The 24,298-nt window shown below is 42.7% G+C and overlaps 1 protein-coding gene across 2 annotated transcripts in view; it reads right to left on the bottom strand.

Moving 5' to 3' along the window:
- VAV3 (vav guanine nucleotide exchange factor 3) overlaps nucleotides 1–19,642 on the bottom strand; it is a 396,199-nt gene extending 376,557 nt beyond the window's left edge. Inside the window, exon 1 of one of the 2 annotated variants that reach the window (XM_030824967.1) lies at nucleotides 19,128–19,642. In XM_030824967.1, the coding sequence (XP_030680827.1) occupies nucleotides 19,128–19,331 (204 nt within the window). In that variant the 5' untranslated portion in view covers nucleotides 19,332–19,642. The remainder of the gene's footprint in view (nucleotides 1–19,127) is intronic. The other variant, XM_030824966.1, reaches the window with a different exon arrangement.
- Nucleotides 19,643–24,298: the final 4,656 nt, after the last annotated feature.

The following is a 24,298-nucleotide window of genomic DNA, read 5'->3' as shown; positions in this document are numbered from 1 at the left end:
AATTCCAGCACTCTGAGAGGTTGAGACGAGTGGACTACCTGAGGTCAAGTTCGAGACCAGTCTGGCCAACATGGTGAAACCCCATCTCTACTAAAAATATAAAAATTGGCCGGGCATGGTGGTGGGCACCTGTAATCCCAGCTATTCAAGAGGCTGAGGCAGGAGAATCACTTGAACCTGGGAGGCAGAGGTTGCAGTGAGTCGAGATCACGCCATTACACTCCAGCCTGGGCGACAAGAGCGAAACTCCGTCTCAGAAAAAAAAAAAAAAAAAAAAAGAAAAGAAAAACAGTCACAAAAATAATATTTAAAAGGATAAGATGTATACAGGGGGTATTTGGAAACCAAGAAACAAAAGAAAATGGCAAGTTCCAACTCTAGAAGAAGAAAATGGTGTGATAAATTCTGGGAATGGCTGTTTATGGAATGAGCGAGAGGAGGGAGTTGAGGCTGGGGAGGGCGACAGGGTCCATGCTCCAAGCATGGGGAAGCATTCTAAGGGTTACAAAGGGGTTCACTCGATAAGATTAATGTTTTGGCTATTTATCAAGATTATTGACAATGCAGATGGGATAATGCATTGGCATGACGCAGAATACACATAGGGAGACTAATTAGGAGGCAGTGGTCCAACTGAAAGATGGAGAGTGGAGAAGAGCAGACGTGGATTCAAGATAATGAAGGCTGAGCACTATAAACACCCTGCAATAATAGCTTGACCAGTATCATGAGGTAGCTACTTTTATCCCATTATACAGATGAGAAAATAGATTGAGAGGGGTTAAGCAATCTGTACAAAGTCATTTCACAAATAAGTGACTGAGATGGGAATAAAATCTACATGCCACTCAAGTCTTTGTTTTTAACCAAGACTTTGGAAATCTGTGCTTTTTGTCCACTAGAACTGTTTCTCTGCACACTATCTGGCAATATGTTAACAGGAGCTATAAAAATGTTTATGACCATTGAACTAGAAATTTTGCATTGGAAAACAAAGCTGAAGGAAAAAATCCAAAGGGGGAAAATAATCTGCACAAGGACATGGACAGTCATGCTATCCATAAAAGAGAAGTACTGAAAATAATCCAAATAACTGATTCCACAAATAAGGAGCATATTAATAAGACGGACTATTCCTCATTTTCACAACTACATGCTATTCCATTATCACTTCCTATGTGACCTTGAAGAAATTGCTCAGTGTCTTCTAAAATCCTTCAGCTATAATAATTATGTTCTATTACTGGATCCATCAACTACCTAAGGGAAACAGACATTAATAACACCAACCATAATAGTATTTAGTGGAAGGTGTTTTGCCACTCTTTTATTAAGAGTTTACAACATTCAAAGCTCTAAGGCAGGAATTTGTCATGCTTTATCTTATCAAATCATGACAGCAGCCTACAGCATAGACAGTGGTGTCCTCCAGAGGAAGCCGAGGGAACCCAGAGGGAAAAGAGCCTGCCCTAGATCATCCAGCTAATTAGTAGCAGATCCAAAATTTGAACTCTAAAGCCTACAACCTTTTTGCTATAAAATGCCACCCACTGGTGATCACAGAGAAAATGGAGACTTAGAGATCACTGAGCTTATCAGCAATGGAGTCATGTGGAATGCAGGTATCCCAATTCTGGGTAGAGTGTTACACATATGAAATTGCCAACAGACAAATCCACAGATTAAAATGTGCCAATTATATCATTTTTGAAAGCCACAATATTCCAAGTCTTATATTCAATGAGTCTAAATAAAACATCTGCACAAAAATGACTACTACAGAGAAGAAAAGTTTGCCATAGACAAGCAAAGTTATAGAATTCCAAAAGAACTGTGAGGAAAGCCCTATACCATGAGAAGATCAGATGATGGTGTGGGACAGGAGAAGAGAAAGAATCTCACATGATTGCCAACTGTCCACTACGTCTCTGGTGCTGTGCTAGGTATCTTGCCCATCTGAGTTCACTTACTCTTCACAACACTCTGCAGTAGGAATTATCCCCACTTCATAAGAAAGAAAATTAATATGTTGAGAGATTGAGGAATTTGCCCACAGCCATTCACCTAATGGTGCATGAGCTGAACCGAGGTCTGGCCAATGCTAAAGTCCATATTCTTTCAGTATAACATGCTGCCTCCCACTGCAGAACTACTGGCCGAATATTGTAATTTTTTCATCCTAGGATTAAAAAATATCTAGCATTCTCATCCAACCAACATTAAGGCCAATGTGAAGGATTCATTAAATAATCACTCAATGGCCATTCCTGGGAGCAGTCACCCTGTGCCAGGTACTGAGCTAAGAACAGGAAACTGACAAACAAATGGTCCCTAACTTCATGGAACTCATAACCTAGGAGTAATAACTTATGGTGATGCTTAAACATACATGAATACTCATACCCTTGGGAATTTGGGACACATTTTTGTTATCTGGCTTAAAATAGCAAAACTGCTCTCCTAGGAACTGAGTAATGCTGAATGGCTAAGTTTTGGATAGCTGTGTATTTACTCCTTTAAGCATCAGATCTTTGATTTTATAATTTTCATTAATCATTTTTCAATGCTTTTTCAATCCTTCCAGGACATTCTAAGCTCCAAAGTCTGAGACTCTGTACCCTCACCTTTACGGATTCCCCTAAACTACTGCATCCAAAAAATGAAAAACATACATGAATGAGAGAAAATAAGGTCTTCATAATAAGTGCTTCACATGAGAAATTCTGAACTGAAGTACTTTCTGATCTTGTAAAAAAAAAAAATGTAAGAGAATAAACATGATTTAAACTTCTTCTGAGGGCCCAGGTCATTCATGTTCTGTAATGAAAACCTGCGTTTAGACTGGTTCTGGTAAACCAAGTGACCTTGGTCAAACCATTGTATACATATCAGAGGACCTAGACTGCTCATTTTGAAAACCAAGCTGCTGAACTAGAATTATCTGTACGATTTTTTCAGCACTATAATTGTATATAACTCTTTCAACAATAAAGCTGGCCGGGCGCAGTGGCTCATGCCTGTAATCCCAACACTTTGGGAGGCCGAGGTGGGCAGATCACCTGAGGTCAGCAGTTCAAGACCAGCGTAGCCAACATGGCAAAATCCCATCTCTACTAAAAATACAAAATTAGCTAGGCGTGGTGGTATGTGCCTGTAATCCTAGCTACTCAGGAGGAGGCTGAGGCAGGAGAATTGCTTGAACCCAGGAAGTGGAGGTTGCGGTGAGCTGAGATCACGCCACTGCACTCCAGCCTGGGCAAGACAGACTCCATCTCAAAAATATAAATGAACAAACAAACAAAAACAATAAACTGAATTGCCACAATGGTTCATTCAAATAGGACCATTCTGGTCCAAGATTAATATGGTTTTTTAATTACTGAATCCATGTTTTACAGTGTTTACCATTGCAAATTTAACTTTCAACTATGCTTCATTCCCATTTTAACTTACAACCTATATCCCCTTAGACTTAAACAGGCTTAATGAAAAGGAATGAAAACTACAATTTCTATTATACCATGCTGCCTCACAAGCTTATTAGAATAGTGTATTAATTAAAAGCCCTTAGGCTCAAAGTCAGAATCTAGAAACTCTCCAAATATTTGCATAAATGAAGTTTAGCTGGTTGCATTTATATGTAGTTTAAGAAACATTTTATGTCACATTCTTTTTTTTACATATAATTCATTTATTTTTCAACAATTACTTATGAAAAATCTTTTTTCTTTTTGTTTGTTTTTGTTTGTTTGTTTGTTTGAGACAGGGTCTTGCTTTGTTGCCCATGCTGGAGTGCAGTGGCATGATCATGGCTCACTGCAGCCTTGACCCTGCCCGCAGGCTCAAGAGATCCTTCCACGTCAGCCTCCCAAGTTGCTAGGAGTACAGGCATGTGCTACAGTGCCCAGCTAATTAAAAAAAAAAAAAATTTGTAGAGCTGGGCCTCTATGTTGCCAAGGCTGGTCTTCAACTCCTGGGCCCAAACAATCCTCCCACCTTAGCCTCCCAAAATGCTGGGATTATAGGCCTGAACACTATCTTCTTAAACAGTGTCTCTGGAAGTACCCAAATCTTTTGTGTAACCACCCATTCTGAGCTCCAGAGCTCTCAGTTCCTGCTTTCTCCTTACTGAGGATGAATTAATTTGCTATATTTTTCGGAATCCCAAAGTACATGTATGGACACACACACAGTTCTATTTGTCATAATAATCTGAACTTACGCATTTCTTGTGTGGCTGACTGAACTAAGTTTACTAACTTTCCTTAGCCAACAAATGCTTTCTCATATTTGAAGATTTTCTGCTAAACCTACATTTTGGAGTATTGATAAGTGACAGAATTACTCTAGACCAACTTTCTCTATCAGGTATTGCCTATATGATTAAAAGAAAGTTGTACTACTGAATCATAACATTACTGAAAACAGGCTTGCAAAATAAGCAGATGTTGTGAGCTGGTTGCAAGAGGGGACAAACAGCCTGGGTGCTGCTGGGAACTGAAAAACGTGACTTGAGAGCTTCTGGTTCATCGATAAGGCTCTCCAAGCATACCCCTGGGTTGTGGAAACCACAAACCAAAAAAAAGCACTTCTACTGTATAGTGTCCAACTTCTCAGAATCAAAGTTCTCACAGCACCTGGTTCTCTCTGAGATTCTAATTTTATAAACATCTACTTCAAGACCCAAAACTCTCTCTGGGAATCAGAAGGCAAAAATGTGCATATAAACGTAACTTGTAAAGTTTGGCATAGTTGCTACTGCTACTTCTAGTAACAATAATAATAGTCACCATTGTAGTGTGTGGAATGGGACAGACTGAGGACAAGTCAGGGTTCAGGAGGACTGGGTGGTAATGATGAGGACTAGTTGAGCTTGCTGGTACTAAGAGAGAGTTAGGGATTCAGGCTGTCTGGGATTTGGAGGGTTGGAACATGACCAGGGGAATGACAGGAAGCCAAGAGGGTGTTGTTACAAGGCACTGCAAAGAGGTGAATGGAAGCAGGGGCAAGTTGCAGTGAACACGGACGGTAAAAGCAAGGTGGTAAGCCACCTTCTCCAACAGCTCTCTGCTGCTCACGGGCAAGGGCAGCAAAGCCTAAGAAGGAGGGTGCTCTAGGAGTCAGGTGACTGGCATAACTCATGTTACAGAAGGTAAAGGGAATTGGAGTAAAAATGGAAAGGCTGATCATAAATTCTGACAGGACTCAAGAATACACAGTCAAGACCAGATGGACTAGGAAAGGAGGAGATATCAGTCAACTAAAGGGCACAGGGAGGATAATGGCTTAGTACGTGTGAGGGAGGGAGAAGTAGCAAGTCTAGAGGTTAGAAGAGACAGAGCAAGCCTCTTTACTTTTAGCACTTCAGATGTCCATTAAGTATTTTAATTCTATAGTTTTTGCTCCCTGAACTTTCAAGATATTCAAGAGAATAGACCATCATCTCATGCTCCAGCCTATCCACCAAAGATAGGTACTTCAATGCCTTTCCTGACAAATGCAAATGGTATGGCCAAATTTCCAGTACTAATGTTATTAAGGGTCCTACACCATTGTTCAGAATAGATTTTTGTTAGAGACATCACTGAGATCTGAATGTCTTTGCACATTCTTTGTCTCACATAACTCTCTACTCAGTTTTATTTCTCAAACCTTCTTCCTCTGTAGTAACCATTCATGTCTCTGTCCTCTTCTTGGTCTCATCTCTCTCACCCAGCTGCATGCACTTTTGCACCAGTCTTATAATATCCAATAACTTTATTTCTGCATTCTTGCAAAAGCCTGACTCCCAGATCAACTCCCTTTTCTCTTCGCCCCCTAAAAGTGGGAACTTCATATGATTTATCTTTATGCCTTTGTGCCCTGTACAAATGTCTACGGAAAGGAGAGAAATACAAAAGCAAAAATTGACAAATGGGATCTAACTAAACTAAAGAGCTTCTGCACAGCGAAAGAAACTCTCAACGGAGTAAAGAGACAACCTACAGAATGGAAGAAAATTTTTGCAAACTATGCATCTGACAAAGGCCTAATATCCATCATCTATAAGGAACTTAAACAAATGTACAAGAAAAACACAAACACCATTAAAAAGTGGGCAAAAAACATGAACAGACAATTCTCAAAAGAAGACATACATGCAGTCAACAAGCATATGAAAAAAAGCTCAACATTACTGATCTTCAGAGAAATGCAAATCGAAACCATAATGAGAAACCACCTCATATCAGTCAGAATGGCTATTATTAAAAAGTAAAAAAAAAAAACATGCTGACAAGGTTATAGAGAAAAAGAAACAGTTATACACTGTTGATGGGAGTGTAAATTAGTTCAACATTTGTGGAAGACAGTGTGGTGATTCCTCAAAGACCTAAAGACAGAAATACCACTTGACCCAGCAATCCCATTGCAGGATATACACCCAAAGGAATATAAACTGTTCTAGTATAAAGACACATGCACACGTATGTTCACTGCAGCACTATTCACAATAGCAAAAGCATGGAATCAACCTAAATGTCCATCAATGATAGACTGGATACAGAAAATGTGGTACATATACACTGTGGAATACTATGCAGAACGAGATCATGTCTTTTGCAGAGACATGGATAGAGCTGGAGGCGTTAGCAAACTAACGCATGAACAGAAAATCAAATGCCACATGTTCTCACTTATAAGTGAGAGCTAAATGATGAGATCACATGGGCACACAGAGGGGAACCACACACACTGGGGCCTATCAGACAGTGCAGGATGAGAAGAGGGAAAGGATCAAGAAAAATCACTAATGGGTACTAGGCTTAATACCTGGGTGATGAAATAATCTGCACAACAAACCCCCATGACACGTTTACCTATGTAACAAACCTGCGCATGTGCCCCTGAACTTATAATAAAAGTTTTATATATATATATATATATATATATATATATATATATAAATTCAACCTAAAAAAAGAAAGACAGGAGAGAAATACCTTGAGCCATGCACACACATAAATAAATCCATTTTGTGACATTAGTGGCATAATGTACACATCAGCAAAATTAACTATGTATCCAGAAAAGCATTACCCACCTACCAAACTTTAGCCATGCCCATTCACTCTAACCCAAATGTCTCCCTTCCCATCTACTGTTTTATAAGGGAAAATATGAAGTAAAACCCATACTGTATAGACTAAAAGCAACACAGGGTCAGGGATTGAGTTTCATTCACATTTGAATACCCAGCATCTACCACAAAGTCCAACATTTAGCAGACAATGTGATGATTTAAATAATTGCTTCACTTGCACAAATTTCCATGAAAACAGAAGCAAACAGAAAGTAGAGGGGCTATAAAATTACCAAAAAGCAAATAATCCACAAACTAATCAGACTATAAAATAACAGAAATTTCGTTATTTTAGATATTTCATTTTAAATAGAACAACTTTCAGTGCAAAATAATACAATCTCATTTTACATTTCTAGGGCATGCCTTGTTTTTTGAAAGCACTTTTCCAGTCATTTCCTCATGCAATTTGCCATCTATCCACTGAATTTGGCAGCAGGAACGGGAAACTTCGCAGAATTTGGAATTAGGACAATTGGACTCAAGTTCTGTCTTCACCACTTTCTGTCTGTGTGACCTTAGAAAAGCCCTTTAGCCAGGGCACATCTCCATTTCCTCCTCTGTAGAGCAGTGATAAGATCTTACTCTTCCTGTCTCACAGACATGAGGACTGGGGAGGCAGTGGGGAGAAGGAAGGAAATAATCTTACCAAGTACCTACCATGTACCAGGCATTTAAATACTTTCATTCTCACCACAATCCTGCAAAGAAATTCCACAATTTCTTGCCTATCAGATGAGAAAACAGATTCAATAAGTAAAGTAACTTTCCCAGGGTCAGTGTTGTTAAGTGCCAGAGCTGGGATTCAATCATTTCTGCCTGATCCCTGATCATGAAACCATAATGCTGCCTAGATATGTGTAAAACATTTTAGTTGCTATTTAGTATATTATTGCACATGTTAAGTATCCACTGCTATTGCTATAAGTACAGAAGCCAGAGGCAAAGAGAAGGAAACACGAAGGTCACACGGCCTGTCAGAGACAGAGCTGGGACTAGAACCCAGGTCTCCTGACTCCTGACGTTAAGTGTTCCCATTAAACCATGCTGCCCTCATGCTCCCAGGAAAAGGCATAGGGAAGCACGATGCTTGTTTATTCAGACCAGCTGTTACAGATCTATTTTAAGACAGGCACTCTGAAAATCATGGAAGGTGAGTATCAAGTGTATCATTAAATATTCCATATTAATTGACCCTTTACAGAACCCTCATGTGAGTAGCATGTGCTGCTGGCTTCCTGTTAAGCAAGCAACTCAAAAGCTGACTACACTACTTGTAACACAGATTTTGAAAGCACATTCAGACAGCAGCGCAAAATACAATTTAAAAATAATTTTACATGGAAATCAAAAGGAACTACTTTGCTGTTCATGGTTCTATCCACCAAATGCCCAAGATTAAGGAAAACCAGAATGTCAACTTGTGACTGGCTTTAACACCATGCAGGGTCTATGTTAACAGAGGATGAAAAATATGATAAAATAATGCTCCAAATAATAGCTAACAATAGGTTGTCTGTGAATTTACAAAAAGAATATTTATAACAGAAAAAAATGCCCTATCAAAGCACATCATTTTAAACAACAGTGTTCATGCTTCCCAGAGAAATGTAGGCACTCCTGACTCCAGAATAGAGCATTAAACCATGTGCTTGAGATCAGCTGTCACAAAGCACAGTATTAAAAGGCCAAAAAGAAACAGCTACACTCACTTTCTCTCTTCCCCTCATTAACTTTCCTTAGTTTTCCTGATTTCCTTTCCTTTTCCCATTATATACCTTGTCAAAAGTCTAACACCCATTTTATACTGAATAGTGTGATAAATGTGTATGAAATCATCCAGATACATTCAGTATCCTGAGGCAATTTTTTTTTTTTTTTTTTGAGATGAAGTCTTGCTCTGTTGCCCAGGCTGGAGTACGGTGGCACGATCTTGGCTCACTGCAACCTCCACCTCCCAGGTTCAAGCTATTCTCCTGTCCTGAGGCAAAATTTTAACTCAATATCTGACTAGTAAGGAGGTGCTATTAACAACAGCCACAAGGCCAATCAGAACACTCCTCCAAGGGAGCCCCCCACTAGGGCAAAATACCATGGCAGGGGGAAAATTCATTGCAGTCCTCATTGCAGTTCACATTCAGATGTGCCGATAGCCTCACTGACAAGAATTCAGTTCACTCTTAATGTTCTTATTCTAAGTTTGGCTCTACCACAAACCACTTATTGGTGTAAGTTACTAAACCCCTCTTAGCTTCAGAGAGTATCCACCACATGGGGATAAATAGCAGTGCCTGCCTCATGGTGTTGACAATTAGATGAGATAATGCATGGAAGGTTTTAGTAACTGCCTTATATGTTTCCACAGAAGTAGTGATAATCATTATAGTAAAAAATAGTTAACATCTATTGGGCACTTGTTATAAGCCAGTCACATTAATTAATTCAGCTAGCCCTCACAAGAACCCTAGGAGGTAGGTTCTTTTATTTGGTCTATTTTAGAGATGAGGAAGCTAAAGAAAAGACAGACAGACAGGTTTAGTCACTTTCTGAGAGTCAGTTGGTAAGCGGTGAAGTAATGTTACCTGCTATTATTAGTAATGGCACTTAACAAGTATTTTTGGTTTTTAATGACAGTCAGTGCTGGCTATGTTTTTTTTTTTTAATTTGTAGATGTTTGAAAAGGAAGTAAAGAAAGTGTCACCATTTTCATCCCACTGATGAATTTAATCTACGCCTATTTATGTATGCCTATTAGGTATGACTCCCTGTGTCCATTTCTAGTGCTGTATATAAAGGAACTAGCCTATGGCATCCTCAATCAAGCCAAAGCCTGGAAGGGAGACAGATAAGGAAAAAAAACTGCAAAACAGCAAGAAATGCTGCATTCCACCAGACACTGTGGCACAAAGCAGCATGTGCTCAGCCACACCTGGGAGAAAAGTCAGGGAAGACAATACAAAGATGACTCTTGAACTGAATCTTCAAGTAGACAAATGAAAAAGGGCACTTCAAGCAGACAAAAAGGTATATGCAATAGCACAGAGACACTTAACAGCATAGTCTTTTCAAGAAACTGCAAAAAGGTCAGAAGTACAGAGTGGAGAAGAGCTTTGAGAGATGAAGCAGGACAAGACCATGAGCTCTTGCATACTAAGGAGGTTGGATTTTATCCCATGGTCCATCGGGAACCACTAAAGTTATAAGGAGGTTGTCTGATCACCTGCCCTAGCAGCTCAGATCAAACCCTAGGCATCCTTAGTCGCTCTCCATCACACCCAATGTTCATCGACATGTTTCTATCTCTACTTTGAAAATATATCACTCATCAAGTGAAGGGAATAACGGCATACATGCATGCAAACGGGAAAGATCCAAGAGAGAACTGATGATGCAGAAGAGCAAGGGGGTAAGAGTGAAGGAGAAACTGGCCTTGGCCAGGAGCACTGTTAACTCACTCATAGTGCAAGAGAGAAGGCATCATCTACGAGCACAGATGCAGGCAGGTGGGAGCCTGAGGAAACTCTCCTCCAATTTTGTCTTTTTTCTCACTGGAATAGGAAGTGAGGTTACAAGTTGAGAGAAAGAAGGGAGAAACAGGTGATGAAGTTAAGTTTAAGGAAAGAAGAAAAGGTAGTACAGAGTGATCTGGAGAGTCAAAAAGTAAATGGTCTCAGGCAGTTCTCAAACTTTTTTTTCCACAGGACCCCTTTCCACTCTTAAATCGTGATTGAGAATCCTCAGCAGATTTTGTTTGAGGTTTCATAGCTATTAATGTTTAACATACTAGAATTCTAAACTGATAAGCCTTTGAAACATACACAAGCGTATATTCTACAGTCAGCCACAGCAACAGTATGGGCACTATCACACAACCTTTGGAAAACTCCTCTATATACACATTAGAAAATGAGAATGAGGGCAAATAATCTATTATTATTAGATTATAAATAAAACCATAAAGAGAGTTTTGAAATTGTGGGACCCCCAAAAGCATTTCAGGGACTGCCAGTAGTTCCAGACCATACTTTGAGAGCATTAAAGAAATATAATCAGATGACTGGATGGCCCAAGGTGCCCACTTGAGGTTAGGAATCATGAACTTAAAGTGAGAGCAGTCAGCACGGTGCGGGTTTTGCTCCATTACATTCAGCATCTCAGTTGTAAGGAGGGAATAAGTAACAAGTTGAATTTTACCAGGGATTTGTTTATCCAAACAAGCAGGACAAATGAAGGGAAGTCAGGGAATTATAATGGCTATAGTATTTAAGCTAAGTAGGAAGGAAATGAAAACTGAATCAGGCAGTTAAGAGGTGGTAGAAGCAATGAGTTCAAAGGATTGTTGGGTTTTAGGTATTAGTAGAACAAACCCGAAAGAAAGGGGTATCAAGAGAGTGGGATGCATGAAACTGAGAAGAGAGAGGGTAACTGATAATAACTTCCAACTCAGAGTCCAAGACAGAATGTGTTCCCTTTCTCACTAAAATGTGCCCCTTCTTTATGACACTTCTGTCACCTGATGCTGAAACCTGGGTCTCAACCTAGATACTTTCCACTCTTTCTCTGTATCTAAAAGGTTGCAAAGTCCCATCCATCCCAACTCATAATTATCACTTTAATCTTTTTTGTTCCTATCCCTCTATTCGCCTCCTTTCTCTGGCCTTATCTTCTGTTGAATGACTTCAGTACCAGTCCTGCTCACGCCCAGTTTTGTCCCATCCAATCCACCCCTCTCTATTGTGAGTGAACTTTCTACAATGATCAGACTTCATACCCTTGGAGCAACTGTAACTATAGAGGCAGAGGTGTAAAACAGGCAGACTGAGGCTGTCAGTATGAATCTGGGATCCAGCAAGGTAGGTAACACCACAGATGTCATGAGATGCTACAGGGAAGCGAGTATGAAATCAAAACACAACTAAAGAGAAAACTCTAAAATGTTTAAGACATGTTTCAATAAAGAGAAGCCAGCAAACAAACAAACAAAAACTGGGAAGGAATAATAAGAGGTACAAGAGAACCAGGAGAATATGGTGTGGTGAGAGTAAAGGGAAGAGAGAGTTTTAGGAGAAGGGGATGATCAGTAACATCAATTGCCACAGAGGATTCGAGAAAAATAATAAAAACAATCCACTGTATTTGAAAATTAGAAAATATGTGGTGATCTATACTAGATCAACCCCATTTGTATTGCAAACATGATATAATTTTCTCCATCTTAAAAAAAAAAAAAGACACGATCTCATTTCCTCACTCTGGCAAGCCATGGGATTGTACCTCACCAAGAGGGTTTCAGTACTTCAGTGCCTTACCCCAGGCTCTGCTTTCTAGAGAACCTAGGTTAAGCCACCAATCACGCAGACAGAACAAGTGCTTAAGATGCCTAAAGATGCCACAACTACTTTACATGAAAAGATCCTGATTGGTGTTGAGTTTAAAATTATGCTGGCAGATTATCCAAGAGAATAACCTAACAAATGGCAAAGAGGTTAATGACTTCTGAGAAGACTAAGGAATATTATTCTGAATGAACTGACTAAAAATGTTACTAGGCACACCATTCTTTTTGGAAAATAACAGTTCTTCCTCCTTCCCTTTTGTATAACCCAAAAATCTGTAAGTCACACCACCTTGTATGGGAGGAGGGAGTGTGTAGACATGTATTTGGAATGCATGCCTCAATGCTAAAACTAAATCATAGTTTTTTAAAACAATGTATGGTTGTGTATAACAGAAACTATTTAACTCTTTATTTAAAATAATAACAGCAGCATCAAAACTCAGCTTAGAAGGAAATCTCACAGACAACAGTGATGAATTATTTTAGGAATGCTGCATCACCAACACTAGATGTTCCAAGGGCAACACTGTATGAAAACACATGGCAATCAATGACTCTAAGTTCAAGTGGTATTCAGAATAGTCACAATCTGAACAAAAAGAAGATTTTAAAACACTTTAAATTTTACTTATATTTTCTTTATCATTATACTTTAAGTTCTGGGATACATGTGCAGCACGTGCAGGTTTGTTACATAGGTATACATGTGCCATGGTGGTTTGCTGCACCCATCAACCCGTCATCTACGTTAGGTATTTCTCCTAATGTTATTCCTCCCCTTGCCCTCCAACCCCCAACAGGCCCCGGTGTGTGATGTTCCCCTCCCTGTGCCCATATGTTCTCATTCTTCATATATAGATATATCTTTTCACATACATACATATTTACACAAGAGTACCATATGAGAAAATCTGTCCATCTAAAGGAGCTCTTTTAATAGGTATAAACTAAGAATTGAGTCATAAGAAAATAAACTATATCTAGGCCGGGCACAGTGGCTTACAGCTGTAATCCCAGTACTTTTGGGAGGCCAAGGTGGCCTGATGACCTGAGGTCAGGAGTTCGAGACCAGATTGGACAACATGGTAAAACCCCGTCTCTACCAAAATACAAAAATTAGCTGGGCGTGGTAGCACACACCTGTAATCCTAGCTACCTGGGAGGCTAAGGCAGGAAAATTCATTGAACCCAGGAGGCAGAGGTTGCAGTGAGCCAAGATCTCACCACTGCACTCCAGCCTGGGTGACGGAGCAAGACTCTGTCTCAAAAATAAATTAATTAATTAATTAATTAACCCATATCTTCATTTCTTTTCCCCTAGTAGCCACTATCCCATTTTTCTGTTCTCTTTACAGCAAAATTACTCCCTAAAGAGATGTCTATACTTGCTCTCTCAACCCTCTCCTATTATCAGGTGTTTGCCCACCACATCACCAAATCTGTTTTTGTCAAGGTCACCAAGGAACCTTATATTGTTTAAATCTTCTATCCTCAGTCCTTATTTCACTTGATCAGCAGCATTTGACATGTCATCACTCCTCCAAAAAACACTCTGTTCACTTGGTTTCCCTCCTACCTCATGGCCATTGCCTCTCAACTCCTTCACAGGTTCTCCCCATCTCTCTGCCCTCAAGAACAGGCATGCTCCAATGGCTCACTCAGACTTTTTCTTCTTTCTTCACTAGTCCCTGCGTGGTATCACCCAGTCTCATGATTTTAAATACCATCTTCACCTTGATGACTCCAAACTTTATACCTACATTTCCAACTCCTCCAACTTGCTTGGCGTACCCATCTAGATGTCTACTAGGCATTTCAATCATAACTAGCTCCAGATATTCCTTCTCCTCTCCCCACATACACCCCAACACCATACTTCCTCTAGTCCTCTCCATTTCAGTAAATGGGAACTTCATCATCCAGTTTCTCAGGTCAAAAATTCTGGAGACACACTCGACTCCTCTCTTCTCATATCCCTAATCTAGTCCGTCAATAAACCCCTGCTGGCTCCACCTTCGGAATATATTCAGAGCCTACTCTTCCCACCATCTGCCCTGCTATTGCTTTGGTAAGAGCCGCCATCATCTCTTGCCTGAATGATGTATTAGCCTGGCCACTTCTATCCTTGCTGCTCTCCAGTCTGTTCTCAATTTGGTAGCCAAAGTAACTGTAGGAAAGGTAAATCAGGGCTGGGCGTGGCAGCTCATGCCTGTAATCCTAACACTTTGGGAGGCCAAGGCGGGTGGACTGCCTGAGCTCAGGAGTTGGAGACACTCTAGGCAACATGGTGAAACCCCCTCTCTACTAAAATACGAAAAAGTAGCCAGGAGTAGTGGCACGTGCCTGTAGTCCCAGCTACTCTGGAGGCTCAGGAACGAGAAACTCCTGAGCCTGGGAGGCGGAGGTTGCAGTGAGCTGAGATCGGGCCACTGCACTCCAACTTGGGCTACACAGTAAGACTCCGTCTCAAAAAAACAAAAAAAAAGAAAAGAAAAGAAAAGGTAAATCAGGCCATGCCACTCCTCTCCTCAACCCTCTGTTGACCTCTCATTTCACTCAAAGTGAAATCCAAAGTCCTTAAAGTGGCCCACAAGTACTAAAAATCGAGCTTCCATTTTCTCTCTGACTTCATGTTTCCCACTCTTTCCCAGACTCACTCTCCTCCAGCCACACTGACCCTGCTGTTCCTCCAGTATGCCTGCCACTTAATGACCTCAGGAGCTTTGCACTTGGTATTCCCTCCGCCAGGAATATTCTTTTTTCCAAACATTGACATTCCTGTGTTCCCTTACTCGCTTCAGGTCCCACCTAATTGTCACTCCCTTGGAGAGGACTTTCTTGACTACCTTCTATAAAATTGTATTACATTGCTCTCTAGTTCCTAACTCAGCTTCAAATGGGTTCATAGCACATTATATATAAATATATAAAAAATTATATATAAAAATATAAAAATATAAATAAATTATACAGTCATTTATTTATGGTTCAACTCTACTAAAATCCAAACCCCTTTAGGGCAGGGACTTTGTTGAGTTTGTCCAAGACAGTGTTGAAAACAGTGCCTGGAACATAGTAGGAACAAGTAAATATTTATTGAAGGAATCCTTGAAGTCTGAATTATTCATTTAGACAATTCAAAGTTTACATATACTGTCCATAGTGGCCACTAAACTCATTGAATGTATTACCCCTACTATAAAGCACAGTACAAAGCAAAATTTTAAGTTTCAAACTAAGACTAAGGTACTCTCATTCATGATAGATCTAGGGGTGGTTATAGGCATTCATGAAGATCTTCTTAACCACTAAAAGTGACATCAAGCCAGTAACTCATGCCCTTCCACAGGCACACACCCCCCACCCCAACCCCAGCATGTGCTGCCCACCCAGTACAGCTATCACCAGTAGGCTCTTCTCTTCCAGAATCATTCACATGCTTTGTGTCCTGGCTAGAATACTGTTTCAGATGAAAAATAAATCTCAAATATAGACACTAAAATCTAACATATACAGACACCAAATTTCTTAGATATTCACTGGCCAACTGCATTTTATTTAACTGTATTCTATAATAAGAGGAACATGTTAAATGTATAACTGTGATTAATGTTTACCTCTTTAACCCATCATAAATAAAAACAAAAGCTAAATCAGCATGAAAAAATATACTTATTTTTGAACTGAAGATCATCCTCTTACCAAGATGGCAAGATCAAAAACAAACTGATGTCCACAGCCAGAAAGAACAATAAGTAAGAAAACTGGGATCCCATCCATGCTTTTATTTTGAAAGATAATCAACTAACTTATTAAGATTCCAAGATTCAAACCTATAATTGAGCAGTCATTATTTGCAGTTATTTATTTTTTTAAATGCAAACAAGGCAGAAGGCTAACAGAGAATAGAAAGGCATCCCACTCTCTGGAATAAACACTCATTTTAAAAGGCTGGTCATTTTATAGCCTCTTTCAGGAAAGCTAAACAGGCTACAAACAAAACATCAATAAATTAAAATTTCTTTTGTCAACATCTGCTCTTTACAGTCTCAATATGTCACAAAAGTCTGAAGTGACAGCTTCCAGTTATTTCTCAGCTTAGGAGATCATGTGCTATAAAAAGTAGTCTACTTCAAATTAATATCTTCAACAGAATCTAAGTCAAGTAGACAGAACGACTCTCAGACATACCAAAAAGCCACAAGTACTGGTAATGACATCTCTAACTCCAGGGGAATACACTCTGCTGGGACATGATAGAGTTGTGCCAGGTTAGTAGTTTATTCACTACAACTAGAACCTTTCCCAAGAAAGATATGAGTAGTTAGAGGCAAAATGTTTAGGGTTATCAGCCCAAAGGAACCGGTAGGCCTCTACAATTGTTTTAAAATTTCTATTGGAACCTATTACTCTTAATATAACAATAGCAGAAAAAATGTTTTTCATAATTTTGCTAATAGTAAACATTTATTAAATACATGTGCTAAGCACTATAAGCATGCTAAATATGTCAAGTTATTTCATAAAATCATTTCATAAGTCTCATTAAAGGATTTAATGACAACCTGCATGATACAAACTCATCAGCCTAGCATCCACTTGTTCAGCAGCCTTGCCTCTCTGCAATGAGGCCAAGAACCAAGAGGTAAGCAAAAACAGACATATCCGGGTTCAGGTACTAGCCTTCTAGGAATCACATTTGAGGGAAGCACCCTCTCATAGGACATTACAGGAGAAACTGTACTTAATTTGGAACCAGAAACCTCAAGGTTGAACAGACTTAAGAACTCAAAAGTGCAATGGCACAAAGAAGGTCATTATCTGTCCTACTTACCTTATTATAACCCAGTGATTTATCATCTGATAGCACAGTGTAATAATTCCTTTAGGGCAAGTATCCTGGTTTGCTCATTTTGCTACCCCCACTAGGGAACAGAACCCTTAGAGCATTGCATGTGCTCAATTTTCATTAATGATGCTTATAATGACAATCTTTGGTCATCAGAAAGATTAAATTACATCTAACGTAAGAGGAGAAGAGGGAAACACATTCAAAATGATTCTCATCCATTGTTAGCATTCAAATAAAGGCTTCAAGGTTTAAAAAGGTCTTCAGCTGTCCAGAAAACGTGATTATTGAGAGCAACTGTTGAGAGTTCCAGGAAACAAGTTCCAGGAAATGTGTACAGTACTGTACTCCCTGCTGGTGGGCCAAGGCATCCTGACCCACGCTGCCTCCTGAGGCTACAGGCAAAGTGGAAAATGGGGATGTGTGAGAGTAGCTAACTGCAGCTCCCACCATAATAGAAAAGTCTGCTAAACCCCTCAAAGGAATACCCAGAGTTGAGACAACTCTGAAGGGGTACCTAGAGGTAGCAAACACCATGCAGGTTTATGGGGGCATAAAATAATTTACCTCACTTTTAAATACATATGGCTCTCCCCACTTCCATGCCTGTTCTTTCTTAGGGACTGCCCACCAGCAGGTTGAAGGCAAACAGGCAAGGAATGCAGAATCTGAAGTGCAGGGGACCCTGATGAAACACTGACACCAAGAATCAGAGATGACTGTGTGTCCTCTAACTTTAAATACATACTTATTAAATCATATAAAGTCCGTTCCTTCTTAAAAGGCGCTGCTCTGGTTGCTAAGTAGCTGAGGCTCTGCGTCATAGAGGATTAGTGCTGAAATGTGTCATGGAGAGGGCTCTGTCCTCTCCCTTTTAAGTTGAAAGCAGTTTGGTTTTTTGTCTGGTTTTGTTTTAACATTCTGAAAGAGAAAGAGGCTCTGAACCGAGTTTAACACCCTTCTGTACAAAAATTTTCCGACAGGACAAATAAACTACGCTTCCACTGAACTGTGACTTTTGAGCTGACTCTAGGGTGCACCCAACCTTCCAGAGGTGTCTGGCTTCACCCTCAAAGAGGCAGCTCCAGCCCCAGGAGCCGACCGGCACCACAGCACCTGAGCAGGGCACTGCAGGAAGGAAAGCGGAATCTCTAGTGAAACTTCTCATTTCCTGTCGCTGCTGAGAGAGGCTGGACTCGCTCCTTCTCACATGGTTTAGGAAGAGCTGTAAACGGGAGCTTGCCAGCTGGCCACCAGCTCAGGGGCCCTGGGGGCGGCCTCTGGGTTCTGCTCCCTGTTCTTCCCTTTGACCAGTGTCACTCCTGGACAGATAACGGGACGAAACGCCCTTCACTTCCTCGAGTCCTCATTTATGTCATGGTTCCTCTTTCAGGAAAACATGAGTACAAGACGCAAAGCAAAAGAAGAGATTAAAGGCAAATTACCCCATCACCCCGTTTCGTCCCTCGCCTTCCTTATTATAGAAGAGCTTGATCAAATTCCCTTTGTCGCGCCACACACACGCAGAGTGGGTGAAAGGCACCCTAAGACAACTTATTTCTTTCCCGCCTCACATAAAGCCTTTACGAAATCCTCACACCATCTCCGGACGCAAGGCTTTCGCATTCAGCTTGAGGAGCTAAACCATTTCAAGCCAAGGTAGGAAAAGCCAAAGTGGTGCCGAAGTGGTCCCAAAGCAGAAGGCTGGGAGGCAGGGCAAGCTCAGCGCACCTAGACGTTTGCATTTACACAAAGAAATTAGCCGCATGATTAATGGGAGCTGCCGGCTGGAGGCGGGGCGCCCGCGCCGGCCTCCTCACCTGGGACATCTGCGGCCTCAGGTTGATCTCCTTCAGGTTGATGGAGTGCGCCCGGAGGTTGTTAAGCAGCTGGCAAAGCAGGACTCCATCGCGGAGGGTCTGCGCCAGGTCGAACACCTGAGCCGAGTCCCAGGTCACCCGGTGGTTGGCGGGCAGCACCTTGCAATGGATGAGCCACTGCGCGCACTGCTTCCACGGCTCCATGCCCGACGGCTCCGGGACGCGGCTGGGCCGGGGCGGGCGGCAAGGATGCGGCCGCCGCCGCCGCCGCCGCGGTTCCTCCGCGCCCCGCCGACGCCAACAGCCGCCGGCCCTTTCCCCGCGCGGGATCGAGGGAGCAGGAGCCGCGGCCGGCGGGTCGCGGGCGCCGCGCTGGGCTCGGCTCCGGTCCCGGCCCGGGTGCGCCGCGACCCGGCCGCCGCTGCAGCGAGTCCCGCGCGTTCTCCGTGCGCCCCGGCCGGCTCGGCGGCGGCTGCAGCGCACAGGCTTCCGACTTCAGCGCCCGGCCCGCCACTGAGCATGCCCAGCGCGCCGGCCGGTCTCGCTGCGGTCCGCGAGTCCCCAGACGCGCGGGTGGGAGCACGCCGGCGGCCGGGGCTGGGGTCCGTGGCCGAGGGCGGGGCGCGGGGGAGGGGCCGGCAGAGGGGGGCGGCGGCCACAAAGGGGATCCCAAGCCCCCGCCTGCAGCCTTGCGGGGCTCACGCAGCCCCCGGCGTCCTGGGGTCTTCTCTCGGGGCGGCTTCCCGGCTTTGCGGGGAGTGTGGCTGAATACTGTAATACGATGGGGTCCCCCAGGACCCCCTAAACAACAAATGCCGAAAGGAGCGACGGATTAATTGGGGCACCCAGACTCCCCAGAGCAATGAAAAAAGTGCCCAGAGCATCAGTAGAGCACGGCGCTGAAAGTTTTAGAGATCGTCGCCCCCTCGCCCCTTGCAGCTCTATCCCCTCCATTCTCTATAGCTGATTCCTCAGCCTATTCCTCCTAGTTGCGCCTAGTGGTGTTTTGGCACCCTAAAAGTGATTGAGAGTGCGTGTGTGGAGACGCCTGCAGAAACCGCCCCCATTTCTGAGCCTATTTCCTTGCGAGGTGATTTTCACTTGGAGCTGGCTTCCCCCTGCACTGTCAGGCTCGGAACTGTTCGCGGTTGCTGTTCTGGCCCTTTCGCTGACCCCACAAAAACCTGCCTGAGAAAGGCCTGTGCCACGGTGCTAGACTACGCATGCGTCGGCGCCTGGCGGCCGGGTTTGAGAGCAAAGCGCGTTAGCCCTGGGCAGCTCCTCCCGGGCTGTTCTGGGATCATTAGTGAGAGTTGGAACTTGACCCCAGAACTTTTGCGCAGTGCACAAGCAGTGCATTCGTGTTTCTTAAGTAAATCTTTTGGAGACTCTAAACCCTACCCCTTTTACTCCCACTGCACACTGCCCCTCAAAACCACAATTAATGTTTAAATTGTTTGTGGCAAGATATTGCCACATTGAATTCTTGCTGTTCCATAGGAATGTAGTCCTTCGTCACCCTTTTGAGATGCATTCACTTAAAATTAGAAAATAGGCCGGGCGCGGGGCTCACGCCTGTAGTCCCAGCACTTTGGGAGGCTGAGGCGGGCGGATCACGAGGTCAGGAGGTCGAGACCATCCTGGCTAACACGGTGAAAACCCGTCTGTACTAAAAATACGAAAAATTAGCCGGGCGTGGTGGCACGCGCCTGTAGTCCCAGCTACTCGGGAGGCTGAGGTAGGAGAATCGCTTGAACTCGTGAGGCGGAGGTTGCGGTGAGCTGAGATCCAGCCACTGCCCTCCAGCCTGGACGACAGAGCCAGACTCCGTCTCAAAAAAAAAAAAAAAAGATGGGAGTTTGGATAATTTAATTGTATTATATTTCTGTAGCCCAAATTTTTTATTACGCACCATACTTTATAAGCAGGCCAAAATATTATTTTTAAAAGAATGATTTGTTCAGGACAGTGATTGCGTCCTTTTTCGTTTGGCTGTGACAAGGATAGCACACTGTGTTCACTCAGCGCTGAACAATAAATCAGCCTGAGGATTTCCTTTCCTCACACGCATCCTTCCCTAGCAATTTCCTCTTGTGTTCAATGCGGATTCCATCAATAGCACGACGTTTCCTAGGCCATAATTTTGGCAAATAAATCATACTGAACTCTACATACCTTTAGAAGCAAAATCCAACACATTTGAATCACCATTTAACACAGTCTTTCATAAAGAGAAATTAGAAAGAAATTTCATTAAACGGGACAAAATTTAAACTAAAACTATGAATTTTGTTTCAGGTAGCATCAGATCACCTTTGGATGTTGGAGAATATTTCCAAAATCCAGATTATATACACTATCCCAGGACACAAATCTGGATTTAGAGCCCGAGCTGTACTGCTTTCTAGCAACATGACCTTGGATAAATTCTCTACCCTTCAGTTTCCCTAGATGTGAAATAAGAAATAATTTTTTTTCTTTTGTTTTGAGACGGAGTCTCGCTCTGTCGCCCAGGCTGGAGTGTAGTGGTGTGATCTCGGCTCACTGCAAGCTCTGCCTCCCGGGTTCACGCCATTCTCCTGCCTCAGCCTCCCAAGTAGCTGGGACTACAGGTGCCCGCCACCGCGCCCGGCTAATTTTTTTTTTTTTTTTTTGTATTTGTAGTACAGACAGGGTTTCACCGTGTTAGCCAGAATGGTCTATATCTTCTGACCTCGTGATCCGCTCACCTCGGCCTCCCAAAATGCTGGGATTACAGGAGTGAGCCGCCGTGCCTGACCATAAGAAGTAACTTCTAACTAACAGGGTTGTTGTCAGGATCAAATGGTACAATGTCTTGCTATTCAAAATGCAGCCTGTGAACAACAGCATCACCCTTGAACTTGTCAGCACTGTAGACGTTTGGCCTCTACTCTCACACTGAATGAACCAGAACCTGAATTTTAAGATCTCCATATCCCATGTATTTCCACCAAAAGCCAAGAAGCACTGATACAATGCATAGAATGTGTGGTGCCTGATAATAAGAGCTCAATAAATATTACCCAATAGTAGCCACTTTTCATTCACAAGTGGCAACAATGACCAAATATTCTATTTCACTTCTCTGTATATAATATAATATATGACTTCAAAACATAATGCTTCTCAAATATAGTAAACCACAGAGTTGATAGAAAGGCAACAGGAAAATATATGGAAGGCCTAGAAGGGAAGGAGGTTAGTGGAGACACAGGATTCTTCACGTGAACAAGGAGCTAAGTGCCAATAGGTGACTCATGTGAAAGACATTTAAGTGTCAGAAATTGGTGCAATAAAAATGCAATGGGCTTCTCACCTGAGTTATCCTTACTAAAGGAAAAAATTGCAGTCTTTTCCCTCTACAATTTTTTTTTTTTTTTGAGACAGAGTCTCACTCTGTCACCCAGCCTGGAGTGCAGTAGATCTCGACTCACTTCAACATCCGCCTCCCGGGTTCAAGCTATTCTCCTGCCTCAGCCTCCTGAGTAGCTGGGACTACAGGCACAAACCACCATGCCTGGTGGGGCTTTTTGGGGCCCAGCCCTTGTCCCAAGAAACCACTGACCTCGGCCTCCAGGCCTGCCCTGGCTGGTCATCAGAGCAGTAGGTGAGAGCAGGAGGCAGAGGCTGGGGAGGACAAGGGAGAGGGAGTGGGGTCCAATGCAGGGAACAGAGCTCTGTCACCCAGGCTGGAGTGCAGTGGCGCCATCTTGGCTCACTGCAACCTCCACCTCCTGGGTTCAAGCGATTCTCCTGCCTCAGCCTCCTGAGTAGCTGGGACTACAGGCATGCACCATCACGCCCAGCTAATTTTTGTATTTTTAATAGAGATGGGGGTTTCACCATGTTGGCCAGGCTGGTCTCGAACTCCTGACTTCAAGTCATCTGCCCACCTCAGTCTCTGAAAGTGCAGGGATTACAGGTGTGAGCCATCGCACTGACCTCCCTTTGCAATCTTAAAGGAAATGTTCCACCTAGTGAAGGCAAGTTGGGAAATAGGGACCAACTTGTCAGTGGCAACTCCTTGCTAATCCTGGTACCTAGTGTTCTTGCGGTGTGCAAGAAGGCCTTTCTTGCATATCTGATGTGGGACTTCAGGACCCCTCCTATGGTCCTACTGCCCTTGAGTCCTTCATAGCCCCTGTAGTACATCCACACTCTACCATTTGCTGAATGCCCACTATGTGTCAAGCACTCTTTTGGGCACTTTACATGCACTGTCTGCAAGTGAGAAGATGGTCTCCCACCGATTTTAATGAAGAAGCTGGAGATCAACAGTGTTAAGCATCTTGGTCTTTATTAGGGAACTCAATAAAAGGATGAGCTTGTGTCTCCATATCTGCATCCCTTCTGTTCAGAGCTGTGGCTCACCATTAAAATAATTGCCTTATCAAGCTTAACTACTGGTTTAAACATCATTCTCCCTGCTAGACTGAAACACCTTGAAGGCAGGGGTGGTAACTCATTCATCTTCAAATTCCCAGAACCAACCTTTGTGCCTGTCATATGACAAACAATAAATATTAGTTTGGTGAGATTGTGCCACTGCGCTCCAGCCTGGGAGACAGAGCGAGACTCCGTCTCAAAACAAAACAAAAAAAAAAAAAATTAGTTTGGTGAGTGAATAAATGAATAAGCTATGTTAACCCTCTTGTTCTCGCTCCATCTCTCTCTGCCTTTCTATCCTGTCTTTCTGGTGGTGAAAAGATCAGGAAGGATTTGCCAGCGTTACTTGTACCAGGCATAAGAATCACATGAAAAGAGATCTGTTTTTTTTTTTTTTTTTGAGCCAGAGTCTTACTCTTGTCACCCAGGCTAGAGTGCAGTGGCACGATCTTGGCTCACTGCAACCTCCACCTCCCGGGTTCAAGTGATTCTCCTGCCTCAGCCTCACAAGTAGCTGGGATTACAGGCACCCACCACCATGCCTGGCTAATTTTTGTACTTTTAGTGGAGACAGGGTTTCTCTATGTTGGCCAGGCTGGTCTCAAACTCCTGACCTCAGTCTCCCAAAATGCTGGGATTACAGGTGTGAGCCACCGCACCTGGCCCTGCTTTTTTTGTGTATGTCTCACTAGTCTTTCCGTGCCCTCCAAGATGAGCAGGCTGCCCTCTGTTTCTCTTTTGTATCACAGTGTTGTTTGGATCTT

This window comes from Nomascus leucogenys, chromosome 12 (assembly GCF_006542625.1).
Source record: "Nomascus leucogenys isolate Asia chromosome 12, Asia_NLE_v1, whole genome shotgun sequence".
Taxonomy (NCBI): Eukaryota; Metazoa; Chordata; class Mammalia; order Primates; family Hylobatidae; genus Nomascus; species Nomascus leucogenys.
The sequence above is the reverse complement of the archived record's forward strand: the minus strand, read 5'-3'. Positions and strand labels throughout refer to the sequence as shown.